The 12103-nt window shown below is 52.7% G+C and overlaps 4 protein-coding genes across 4 annotated transcripts in view; 3 read left to right on the top strand and 1 right to left on the bottom strand.

Moving 5' to 3' along the window:
• The window catches only part of TSPEAR (thrombospondin type laminin G domain and EAR repeats), a 158629-nt gene that overhangs the window by 108004 nt on the left and 38522 nt on the right, over positions 1-12103 (top strand). The window lies entirely within an intron of this gene.
• LOC118925813 (keratin-associated protein 10-8-like) overlaps positions 1-12103 on the bottom strand; it is a 49031-nt gene that overhangs the window by 22213 nt on the left and 14715 nt on the right. The window lies entirely within an intron of this gene.
• LOC118925805 (keratin-associated protein 10-12-like) lies at positions 1947-4133 on the top strand. Its single transcript, XM_057505279.1, has one exon. It carries the CDS (start codon positions 2158-2160, stop codon positions 2971-2973), a length of 816 nt encoding a protein of 271 aa, XP_057361262.1. The 5' UTR covers positions 1947-2157; the 3' UTR covers positions 2974-4133.
• On the top strand, positions 8412-11270 carry LOC118925812 (keratin-associated protein 10-8-like). The gene has a single exon (XM_036912058.2). The coding sequence runs from the start codon at positions 8739-8741 to the stop codon at positions 9366-9368; it is 630 nt and encodes a 209-aa protein (XP_036767953.2). The 5' UTR covers positions 8412-8738; the 3' UTR covers positions 9369-11270.

Below are 12103 nucleotides of genomic sequence, written 5' to 3'. Positions count from 1 at the left end.
ACTGACAGCTCCAAGTTTCTAGGAAGGCTTTAGTTGCATCCCGTAAGATCCACTTCTTGGTCTTCATTTTCATTCATCTCAAAGTATTTTATGAGTTCCCTTGTCATTTCTTCTTTGACCCTTTGGTTATTTAAGACTGTGTTGTTTAATTTCTACACACTTATGCATTTCCCAAGTGTTTTTCTATTATTAATTTCCCTTCTGTTGTTGTTATTGATCTCTGAGCTCATTCTATTGTGGTCGGAGAACATGCTGTGCATCATTTCTGTCCTGTTAAACATATTGAGGCTTGTTTCACAGCACAGCATATGCTCTCTCCTGGAGTGTGTCCCACGTGCATTCCTGAAGAATGTGTGTTCTGCTGGTGGGGGTGGGGGGTGTTCCGTAGATGTCTGTTAGGTCTGGTTGGATCACAGTGCTGTTCGTGTCCTCTCTTTCTTTGTCAGTCTTATCTCTAGTTGTTCTATCCATTACTGAATTCGGGATATTGAAGTCTTCACCTAATATTATTGAATTGTCTATTTTCCTCTACATTTCTGCCAGTTTTTGCTTCATCTATTTTGGTGCTCTGTTATTAGCTGCATATGTGTTTATAATTCTTATATATTCCTGATAGATGGACCTTTCTATCATTATAAAATGTCCCTCTTTATCTTTACCCTCAATCTTTTGTATGTTTCAACCTAAAGTGTGTGCCTTGTGGAGAGCATATGGTTGAGTCTCATTTTTGTCTACTCTAACAATCTGCCTTAGAATGGATCAATTCATTCACATTTATGGTTATTATTGATATACAGGTGATGCTCATTACTCATGTATTTTGTATTTGCAAATGCACCTACTTGCTGGAATCGACTTGTAGCCCTACATCGATGCTTGTGGGATTCTCCCAGTCACTCACGCACATGCACAGAGAAGTGGAACACTTGCTGCCCTGATGCACGTTCCTGGCTGAGGTCCAATAAGGTGATGTTCTGACCTCTTGCTTCAGCTCAGACTGTAACTAGTACCTTGTTGCTGTCCATTTAGTGCCATGTTTCTTAATCATGTACTTCTTATTGGTGATATCACTGCTTTAAATGGCCCCTAAAGTGCAAGAAGGCTGTGATGTTCCTTATAGAGAAAAGCCATATATTAGATAAGCTTCATTTGGGGTTGGTGATCTCGCTGTTGGAAGTGAGTTCAGTGTTAAAGAACCAACAATAAGTATTTAATGCACATTGTGAAATAAGAGATATTTATGTCTCTGCCTCTGGTTCTTGCTCGTATTTGGACTTCGACCCCAGTTCCTGATGCAGACTTCCTAAATCCCTTGGAACTTCCTGGATGGCAGGCAGGAGCATCTTTGGTTCTAGTGAGGGCACCCTGGGCAGGCTCCAGGATAGGGCTGGTCCCCAGAAGGCCTGCACCGGGAGTGGAAGCCTGGGACTTCCAGCCCCACCCCATCCTCTGGAGACGGAGCTGCTGACTGATCGTGCCTACATGATGAAGCTCCATAAAAATCTCCAAAGTACAGAGTTTGGAGAGCTTCCGGGTTGGTGAACACATACAAGGTCCACGAGGGGGGCACACCCAGTCCACAGGTACAGAAGTTCCTCTGCTTTGGGGACCCTCCCAGGCATCTAGCTGTTTATCTGAATCCTTTCAAATATCCTTTGTAAAAAATCAGCCACAGTACGTAAACTACGTTCCTGGTTTCTCTGAGCCCCCTTTTCTCAAAGCCCAGATTCTGGAGTATTCCCATTCCTGAACCTTCCCTTAAAGTAGACGTTCTTTTGGTAAGAGCAAACCCCTTGGGGCTGGAGCAGAGGGCTGTCACGTGCAGAAAGCCACCTGATTGCTGCTGCCCCTGTCAGAGCACCAGAGTACTTTACTTCTCTTACCTTTCCTCTGGGGACACACATGGGTAGGATGGCCCTGATGACACCCAGGAGTTCATAATACAGTGGCATTTACAGCGACCCAGTGTTGCCAAACACAGCATAATACAAACAACAACCAGGAAAGGAGGGCTTCACTCAGCCTGCCATTGGGGCAACAAATGCACCCAGAAGGGGTATAAAAGCCAGCACCCTGGGTACCTCACACACACACACTCACTCACACACTCACACTCACACACACAGTCACACCACCTCCTCCAGCCAACCACCCAGCATGGCCACCTCCACCCTTTCCGCCTGCTCCAGTGACCTGAGCTACGGCAGCCGGGTCTGCCTGCCTGGGTCCTGGGGCTCCTGCACTGGCCCCTCCTGGCAGGGGGATGACTGCCCCAAGAGCTGCTGCGAGCCCCCCTGCTGTGCCCCCAGCTGCTGCCAGTCCAGCTGCTGCGCCTCGGCCCCCTGCCTGACCCTCGTCTGCACCCCCGTGAGCTGCGGGTGCAGCCCCTGCCAGTCAGCCTGCACCAGCTCATGCACACCCTCCTGCTGCCAGCTGTCTAGCTGCCAGCCCCCCTGCTGTGAGACCTCCTCCCCATGCGAGCAGGTCTGCTGCGTGCCCGTCTGCTGTAAGCCCGTCTGCTGCAAGCCCGGGTGCTGTAAGCTGGTCTGCTGCACGCCTGTCTGCTGTGAGGCCTCCACTTGCCCAACTTCCTCATGCTGCCAGCCGTCTAGCTGCCAGCCCTCCTGCTACACTTCCTCCCCCTGCCAGCAGGCCTGCTGCATACCTGTGTGCTGTAAGCCCATGTGCTGTGTGCCCATCTGCTCTGGGGCGGCCCCCTGCCCAGCTCCCCCGTGCTGCCAGCCCACCCTCTGCCCTCCGTCCTGCTGCAGACCCTCCTCCTGCATGTCCCTCATCTGCCGCCCCATGTGCAGGCCCGCCTGCTGTGCCCCTGCCTCCCCCTGCTGTGCCCCCGCCTCCCCCTGCCAGCCTAGCTGCTGCCGCCCAGCCTCCTGTGTGTTCCTGCTCTGCCGCCCCGCGTGCGCCCGCCCCGCCTGCTGTGGCCCCACCCCGGCCCAGAAGTCCTGCTGCTGATGGGGTGCATCCCCCAACCCTCCTTGGACCAACTCTGACTTTCACGTGGAATCTTGGGAGCCTTGAGCCCTGTCTGGGCTCTCCTTCTGCCCCAGATCTCCCACCTCTGCAGTCTGTGCTGAGCCCTCCCCGCCCACCGGCCCCAGTGGCTGGCTCTATTTCCTCCACATCCTGCGTCTCACTAGGTCCTACTCTCCATCCTGGCTGGACTCTGGTGACAATGTCCTGCTCTCTGTAAGTGACCTGTCTGTAACAATAAAGCCCCTGCCTGTCTCTCTCTGAAGGTCTTGAATGCATATCTGGGTGAAGCATGGGGATAAGGGCTGATGTGGCCTGGGCTTCCCTGAGACCTGGCTGTGGGCTGCATCTGGGGCAACAACACCACTGGGCAGGCCAGGCCTACCAGGTTGCCTTGCAGCCTCCAGCTCAGATAGACCTGCCTACTGGAGCCGCCTGTGCCTCTCAGACATCAGTGAGGGATGGGGGCCGCTTGTCCAGGCCCTGGGCCTGTCACACTGAGGCCTTGGGGCTTTGCTAGGGGCAAAGGAGACCCCACTTAGTAAAGCATCTTCCTTTGGGGCATGAAGCCCACCCAGGGCCAGCTTTGGGCAGGCTGGTGCCAATCACCTCCAGCGACCCCAGGCTCAGAGCGGGTGCTCCCCGCTGTGTGAAGGTGCTAGGGTGGTGAGAGCCGTGTGCAGTGACCATGGGGGCCTGTGTCAATCAGGGCTGTCTGGGGAAATAACTAATGGGGCTGTGTGTGTGCACACAGCGATTCACTTCGAGGACGTGGCTCACGGGGCTGTGCAGGCTGGAGGGTCAGAAGGCTCCAGGGCCAGCTCCCAGGGGCACCGTGGTGCTTCAGCCTGAGTGTGAAGGCCGTCTGCTGGTAGGATTTCCTCCTTGGGGGACCTCAGTCTTTTCCTTAAGGCCCTCAACTGACTGAAGGGCCCACCCATGTATGGCAGATAATCTGCTTTGCTCAGTCTGCTGATTCAAAGGTTATTCTCATCTAAGAGATACCTTCAGCCCAGCGTCCAGATGTGTTTGACCGAACATCTGGGCACATGCCTGGCCACGAAGACACATAACATTAACTGTCATGGGGACCCATAGCCGGGATTCAGATATTTGGAAGTGGTGAGAGCTTGCTGGGTGCCTCCGGGAATTCAAGGAGTAAGGCTGGTTGCCTCTTGAAAAACACCCGGAGCGATTCACACTGACACTGCAGAGCCGGGGCTGGGCAGGTACGTCTGGAGGGTGCAGGATGCTGGGCCGCGGGTGGTTCCCACGGGGAAGGGCTTTGGCTGGAAGGGCCTCAGATGCCCTCTGGCCGCATTTGAGGGAAACCGAGGCACTGTACAGACCCCAGGTCAGAAGGAAGCAGGTGTCCCGTGGAGGGCATTTCTTGGGCCCAAGCACCATTCCCACTTCCAGGGATCCCCACCTGAGAGCCTGCAGATGACAAGACAGCCCCCCCTGAGCGCAGGTGGGGCAGCCGGGCTCCTGACCTCTGCCCTGCATGACCCGCCCTTGTCTTCTGACCAACCCTCTCCTTCCGGGCCAGGGGCCCACAGGTGCCTGCCTCTCTCCAGCCGGTCCTCCATCTGCACAGAGTCCTCAGTGTTGCCCCCTTGCTGTCCCCACAGACCCTTGAATTGGCTCAAGCCCTAGTGTGATGGCCCAGCCCAGGAGGACTGGGCACTGTCTCCCCGGCAGCCACTCCCCACCACTCTTTAGAGTTTTTTACTCCTGAAGATACTTTAACCTGACCTTTTATTTCTTTACCTGTCTGTGTATTTGTTTTACAGTCTGAGGGTGGGGACTACGTACCTTTGCAGGTCCATTTCAGGGTTCTGCCATGCCTGCCTGGTCTTGCCTATGATGCCTTCTTTCCTGGCGTGCTTAGTTATGTTTGGCTGAGTAACGGTCCTTGTCCTCAGCTCTGATTTCTGTCCCCTTCATCCCATAAAACTGTTTAATCCCAAGTTTCCAGATCAGCATGGGCCCATGAAAACAAAGCAACTCCTGGTTCTGCTAAACACCTGGGCTCTGTGAGCTTAGATCAGAAAAAAGACCACATCTTTATTTTCAGGACCCTCTAACTGAAGTTCCTTTTGGTTGGGGATGTAGTCAGCAAACCCTAGTGGTACTGGCAGAACTTGAGCCTTCGTCACCAGCAGAAACCAGATCAGTGGGCCTCCCTGGGGCTGTTTAAGGTGGTCAGTCTGCACAGCCAGGTGGGCGTGACCCTGGGGGAGTGCCAGCTGCTGACGTCTTCATTCGTTTTTTTGCATTTAGTAATCAACTAAATCTCCTTTGTAACCTACTAGGCATTTTACTTAATTCATTTAATAACAGCTGAAGGTTTCTCAAGCTGGCTGGGGGTCCACAGCATAGAGAGGGCCAAGGTTCCCTGACCTGCCTCCTGATTCTTGGCGCTCTTGACAGCTTTCTGTTGTTCCGGGAAGATGCCCCAGCGTTTCCCATTGTTTTTAACAGGGCTCTTGGTTAAACCTCTGTAGTGCATTTGAGTCTCACTGGGACCATTTAGGCATTTTCCAGAGGGCTCCCCAGTGGGCCGCAGTGAGTCCATTCCTGAGGGGCCCTTCCCTTCCAGCTCTTGTACTTGAATAGACCCAGTTAGTGGGTATCCCCTAGCTTGTCGTGGGAGGTCTGTGCAAACCCAGTTCCACGTCGGGAAGGTCCTGCGCCAGGAGTGCAACCCCTGCAGGGGAGGTCCTAGCACCTTGACCTTTGCAGCTGCCCTGGAGGGAGGGGGCTCTGAGGCCCACAAGCCTGCCAGCCTGAGCCCCTGCCATGGGCACTTCTTCCCTGCCCGGTCAGACGGCCACACCCCCCGGCAGCTGGGGTGCTGGGAACCCACAAGCTCCCCGCGTGCAGGGAGCCACCACCGCCTCCTCCCATCCGCTCTGGTCTCAGGCACGGTTCGCGGAGCGGGAGCCCCGGGCAGGCTGGGGGTCTCCTGCTCTGCAGGACTTTCTGTTGTCCGGTTTGTTCCACGTGACAGTAGCTGCCATCTTTTTGGTTTTTACTTTACGAATCATTTCAAGAGATTCTTTTTCATCTAATAAGAAATATTAGATGAAATTTACTTTATAACTGATAACTTAGCTCTGGATTCTGCCAGTTTGATAAAGTTCTGTGCTTTGTAAACTTTCTTTTTGTTTGTTTTGCTTTTTGTCTTTAAAATATCCACCATGGTATCTTTTCCTTCTACTTTTTCTGTTGTTTTGAAAGACAAATGTTCTGTTTGTACTTACACTATACTGTTGAGTTTTCTTTCACATTTGTGTTTTAATAAAGTCATGAATGAAACAACACAATGTGAGAAGTTTCTATTTGAGGCAGAATTGACTTTGTTTCTCCCAACCTGGTCACCGTCCCACCCACACCCTCCCACTTGTCTGTCTTTTTAGTGCCAGCTAAGTGGAGCTCTCCAACAGACACAGCGAGCAAGCCTCATATGTAATCGTAGTATCATAAAACCCACATTTAAAAATGAAACAGAAACAGTGAAATTAATTTAATAACATTTTATACAACCCAGCATATCCAAAATGTGATCAGTTCATCATGTGGTACTGGCTACTTTTCAAGTGCTACGTTTTCAGTGGCCACGTGTGGTTAGTGGCCCTCACATGATGCAGCGCGGAATGGAGAGTCACTGTTCAGTAGGACGCATCATACCGTGCGAGGCAGAACAAAGTGCGATTTGCATTTGCCTTTGGAACCGACCTCACTGGTTGTTTAGATGTATCCTGTGGTTTGATTCTTGCGTCCATGCCAGCCCGACGCTTTCTTACATGTTCATTTGCCAAACTTCTGGTATTTTTTTCAAGAGGGATGCCTGAGTGGAGTTCCATCTAAGGTCTTGCTTATGTGGAAATACATTGTTGCTGTCTTTACTTGAGAAAGATGTAATAATTGGAAAAAAGAAAATATCAGCCTCAGTGCCCTATGTTCCCCAGAAGCTCTGGGCCTCTCACTGTTGGATGGAGGGGCAGTGGGGCCCCGGTGCTGGTCCATCTCCAGGGAGTGTGCCCTTTCCCCCCGCGCAGCAGTGGGACTGATCTCAAACCTTTTTATTTAAGAACTTGCCGATCTGTGCACAGGGCAGACTCTGATGATCTGATGCCCTGGAATCCCCCAAGTCCTTGCCCCCGGAGATGCGCACCTTGTCCGCGCGGCCCAGAGCGCCTCGTCCACAGTTGTTTCTTTGGTTGCTGTTTTGATTCTGATTGACGCTCTTCCCTCCCTAGCAACTGAGTCGTCGTTTCCATCTCAGCTAAACACACAGTCTATTTATAACATTTTCCCTCAGTTACCTTTTACCTCTGGTATGGATGGTACTACCAGCACTTCTGTCCGTAAAGCCGTGGAACTGCGCCTCCCTGGAGCTCGTTCCGCCCCTTCCAGCCTCCACTGTGAATCTGCGACCCAGCTGCTCCTTCAGTGTCCAGGAGGCCTGGCTGCCTTCCATCTCTGCCACTGCGCTTGGAATGGGAAGGGCCTGGTTCAGAGGGTGGGTCCTGTAAGCACCAGGCAGCTTCCAGTGCCACGTCGGCCACGTCGGGCCGTGTGACCTGAGCAGGCTGCTTGGCCTCTGTGCCCAGCCTCCTCGTCTGTTCACTCCCTCCCCAGCTAATGAGGCAATGGCGTGAAGGGCTCAGACCACCACCTGCCATAGAACTTGTGCTCAGAAAATGTTACCCGACATTAGCAGCATTGCCAGCAGTGCTGTGACGAGGACCGTTTTCTAAGGCAGTGAGGTTTCACCAAGTCTGGCTGTGTGGCTCGGTCCCAGGCTCCCTGGGACCATAGCTTCTTGTGTCCATGACAGAAACCTGGGGTTTCCTTCTGGGTGTTGCCCTAGACCCACAAGCCTCCACGGCTCACACGCAGTCTTCAGGAGCAGAGGCTCTCCCTGGACTAAGTCCTTCTGGGCATTGTCCTGAGTGAAGCAAATTCTGACCAGTGTGTATGTGGTGGGTATTTGCTCAGCCAGGGAGCATGGAGGGCAGGGTGTGTACTGACAGCCACCCACGTCTGGGAGAAATACTGAGGGACACTGGACGACCCGGGCGAGCACCCTAGCCCGTCCTGGGCCCCCATGCCCACATCACAGCCCCACTGACTCAGGCCGTGTGCGTCCCTGGTGAAGATGCTGCCCCTGGGTCCCTTTCCCTCTGGCCGTCCACACTCACAGCAGCTGCTTCTGCTCGAGCCGCTTCCCCAGGGCAGACCCCGGGCCTGGGGGGCGACGAGGTGGTATCTGTGTGAGGATCTCCCCCTGCCCCTGTGGGAAGGTGGCATTTGACCGTCTCTCTGATCTAATCCTCTGAGCCAGTTGTACTTTTACAAGTTATGCAAGTGTCACTTTACACCTAAAAAAGATGAAGCCAGAAATAGTCACTTCAGAAAAGTGTCCACCTCTAAACCTCACAAATATTGTCCTCACATGTTTTCCATAACTTATCTGAAGTCAAAAAAGGAGGTTCACAACACATCCTGCAACAACTCACAAGACCGATGAGCAAAACTAATTATAGAAAATAAACCAACACTAATAAGGGGTCCCTTGCACCAGCTCTCAGCACCAAGCAGGAAGGGAGGGCCTCCCTCAGCCTGCTGCTGGGGCAACACAAACACTGAGGAAGGGTATAAAAGCTGCAACCCTGAGCACCTCACTCACACTCACACACACACACACACACACACCCTCCTCCAGCCCACCACCCACCATGGCCACCTCCACCCTGTCCATCTGCTCCAGCGACCTGAGCTACGGCCGCCGGGTCTGCCTGCCCAGGTCCTGGGGCTCCTGCACTGGCCCCTCCTGGCAGGGGGACGACTGCCCCGAGAGCTGCTGCAAGCCCCCCTGCTGCTCCCTCAGCTGCCACCAGTCCAGCTGCTGTGCCCCGGCCCCCTGCCTGACCCTCGTCTGCACCCCCGTGAGCTGCGGGTGCAGCCCCTGCCAGTCAGCCTCCACCAGCTCATGCACACCCTCCTGCTGCCAGCTGTCTAGCTGCCAGCCCTCCTGCTGCACCTCTTCCCCGTGCCAGCAGGCCTGCTGCGTGCCCGTCTGCTGTAAGCCCGTCTGCTGCAAGCCCATGTGCTGTGTGCCCGTCTGCTCTGGGGCTGCCCCCTGCCCAGCACCCCCGTGCTGCCAGCCCACCCCCTGCCCCCCGTCCTGCTGCAGACCCTCCTCCTATGTGTCCCTCATCTGCCGCCCCGTGTGCAGGCCTGCCTGCTGCGTGCCCGCCTCCCCCTGCTGTGCCCCCGCCTCCCCCTGCCAGCCCAGCTGCTCCCGCCCGGCCTCCTGCGTGTCCCTGCTCTGCCGCCCCGCGTGCGCCCGCCCTGCCTGCTGCTGACCCACTCAATCCCCAGGCCAGAAGGGCTCAGGCCCTCAGCAGGAGGGGTGAGCGCAGAGACACTGGCACTTAGCCTCCCCTAGGAGTTTAAACCCACAGAAAGAACACCTGTGGGGTGTCTTCTCTGTGTCCCAGGAAGCTGACAGCTACTTCCACGGCCATCCCAGAACCCAAGCACAGGCCACCATCCTCACGGGCAACCCGATCCCCCCACCCCCATCCCTCCTGCTGTCCCACCCCTCGTCTGTCCCGAGGGAGCACCTGGCTGCCTGCCTGATAAGCTGGCTCTCTGCACCCTACATGCTGCTCTATGTCTTCTCCCCAGCTCCAAGTGGGGTGCGGCAGGGGCTGGGGGGAGGGTGCACCCCCAGGATGCCAGGGCTCTGGAAGGTGACATCCCATGACTTTTCATGGGGAGAGAGAAGCAGGAAGATCCTGGAGTCCAGGGCCTGACAGGACACTGAGCGGCCACCTGTGCTGCTGGCTGAGGTCCCCAGCCAAGGCCCTGTGCTCTCCTGCCAATGTCCTCAACTGAGCTGGGAGGTGGCACTGCAGCCACAGTCAATCACGAAGACCTCGGGAGGCCTGGCACTGTGGGAGCCCATCCTCACATCCTGCCTTCTCCTCCTGGCCCCCGTGGCCCTCCTTGCCAGTGTGGGGGTCCTGCATCCTCACCGGGTCCTTGCCACATCACAGGCCCCCTGTCCTGGAGGACACCCCTCTGCTCTCCTGCAGGCTCCTCTGCTCTGGCCCCGCACACAGCCCCTGTCTAGCCTGGCTCAGGGCTGGGCAGTGGCCTGAGGTGCTGCCCGCCCAACCTGCTCCCTTCCCACTCTGTAATCAGAGGGTCGGGTCAGCCTTCAATGCCCTAAGTTTCTCCCTCCTGCCCCTGGGCTCCTCTTTACCTGCCTCAGGCATTTCCACAATAAACTCCTTGCAACCCACCCTGACTTGGCATTTACTTCTTAGGGGACCCAGTCTGACAAATGCACCATTACTTTTGTATATACAAAGATAAAAGGCACCTAACGGAGACCCAGTACTCTATCAGTGTTCTTACATGAACCCAAATAATTCACACCAGCCCCTTGTTGCCTTTCAAGTACTCCAGTCCATTCCGGGGGATTGGGCAATATCTTCACTTCATCTCTATGCATCTCAATTCCAAACTTGACGGCTTCATCTGCTTGTTACTGGGGGGTATCACCTTTTCTTGGTTTCTGTAAAGAACTTGCTTGTTTAAATATATAGATTTGCGGTGATCCCTCCAGCAGTGAGGATGTGCTTTGTTGAGGGAGAAGTGGAATATACCTTCGTGAGCTCTCACACCACACATACAGTGGCTGCTATCATTTCAAGATGGTCGGTATTAAGTTAAAGATACATACTAGAAACCCTATAATGCAAAGAAAATGTGATAGAATGCAAAACAAAGATCTTGGCTAGGAAGCAACAAAGGAAATCGCATCAATTACAAACAAAATCAAGTCATCCAACAGAAGGCAGAAAATAGGGAAAGGGGAAGGAAGAGCACATGGGACAAACAGAAACAATAGGAAGACAACACACTAAGCCTCACTGTGTCAACAATCACAGTAAATGTAAATGGTCTAAATTCTGCAGTTAAGAGACAGAGACTGGTGGATCAGTTAAAACAAAAAAAAGGCCTAAATTTATGCTGCTTATAGGAAACGCCATTTAAATAGAAGATGAAAACGGGTTAAAAGTGAAAGATGGAAAAGGATATATCATGCCAACATTAATCATCGAAAGCTGCAGCAGTTACACTAATATCATAGGTATACATCCCACATCAAAGAATATTGCCAGGGACCAAGAGGGTCATCTCATAATGACAAAGGAGTCAATTAATTCCAAATGTTATGCACCTATTACTAGGACCTTCTAAGTGCATGGATTGAAAACTGATAAATGGCAATGAGATATGGACATATCTAAGTTTATATTCTGAGATTTCAGTAATCCTGTCTCAATAACTTATGGAACAAATAGACAGAAAACCGAGAAGGATATAGACAGCCCAAGCAATCTTGAGAAAGAAGAACAAAGCTGGGGGGATCACACTCCCTGGTTACAAACTATACTACAAAACTACAGTAATCAAAACAGTATGGTACTGGCCCAAGAACAGATGCATACAGATCAATGGAATAAAATAAAGAGCCCAGAAATAAACCCATGCCTATGTGGTCAATTAATAGATGAGAAAGGAGACAAGAATATGCAATGGGAAAAAGACAGTTGCTTCAATAAATTATGGTGGAAAACCGGACAGCTGCACACAGAAGAATGAAACTAGATGTCGATTTCTAACACCATACACAGAAATAAACTCAAAAGGGATGAAAGACCTAAAAATGAGACCAGAAACCATAAAACTCCTAGAAGAAAACATAGGCAGTAAACTCTTAAACAACAGTCTTAGTAATTCCTTTCTAGATATGTCTCCCCAGGCAGGGCAAAGAAAAGAAAAAATAGACAAGTGGGACCACATCAAACTAAGAAGCCTCTGCATAGCAAAGGACACCATCCACAGAACAAAAAGGCACCCTGCTGGGTGGGAGAATATATTTGCAAATGACAAATCAGATCAGGGGCTAATATCCAAAGTATATGAAGAACTCATGCACCTCAACACCCAAAAACATCCAATTTCGGGCAGAGGGCCCGAATAGACATTTTTCTAAAGAAGACGTACAAAGGCTAACAGGCAC

The sequence above is a fragment of the Manis pentadactyla genome, chromosome 1 (assembly GCF_030020395.1).
Source record: "Manis pentadactyla isolate mManPen7 chromosome 1, mManPen7.hap1, whole genome shotgun sequence".
Classification (NCBI taxonomy): Eukaryota; Metazoa; Chordata; class Mammalia; order Pholidota; family Manidae; genus Manis; species Manis pentadactyla.
Note: the sequence above shows the minus strand (reverse complement) of the source record. Positions and strands in the feature narration are given on the sequence as shown.

Coding starts and splice junctions, on each gene's coding strand:
- LOC118925805 (XM_057505279.1), top strand. CDS start 2,158: ATGGCCACCTCCACCCTTTCCGCCTGCTCCAGTGACCTGAGCTACGGC.
- LOC118925812 (XM_036912058.2), top strand. CDS start 8,739: ATGGCCACCTCCACCCTGTCCATCTGCTCCAGCGACCTGAGCTACGGC.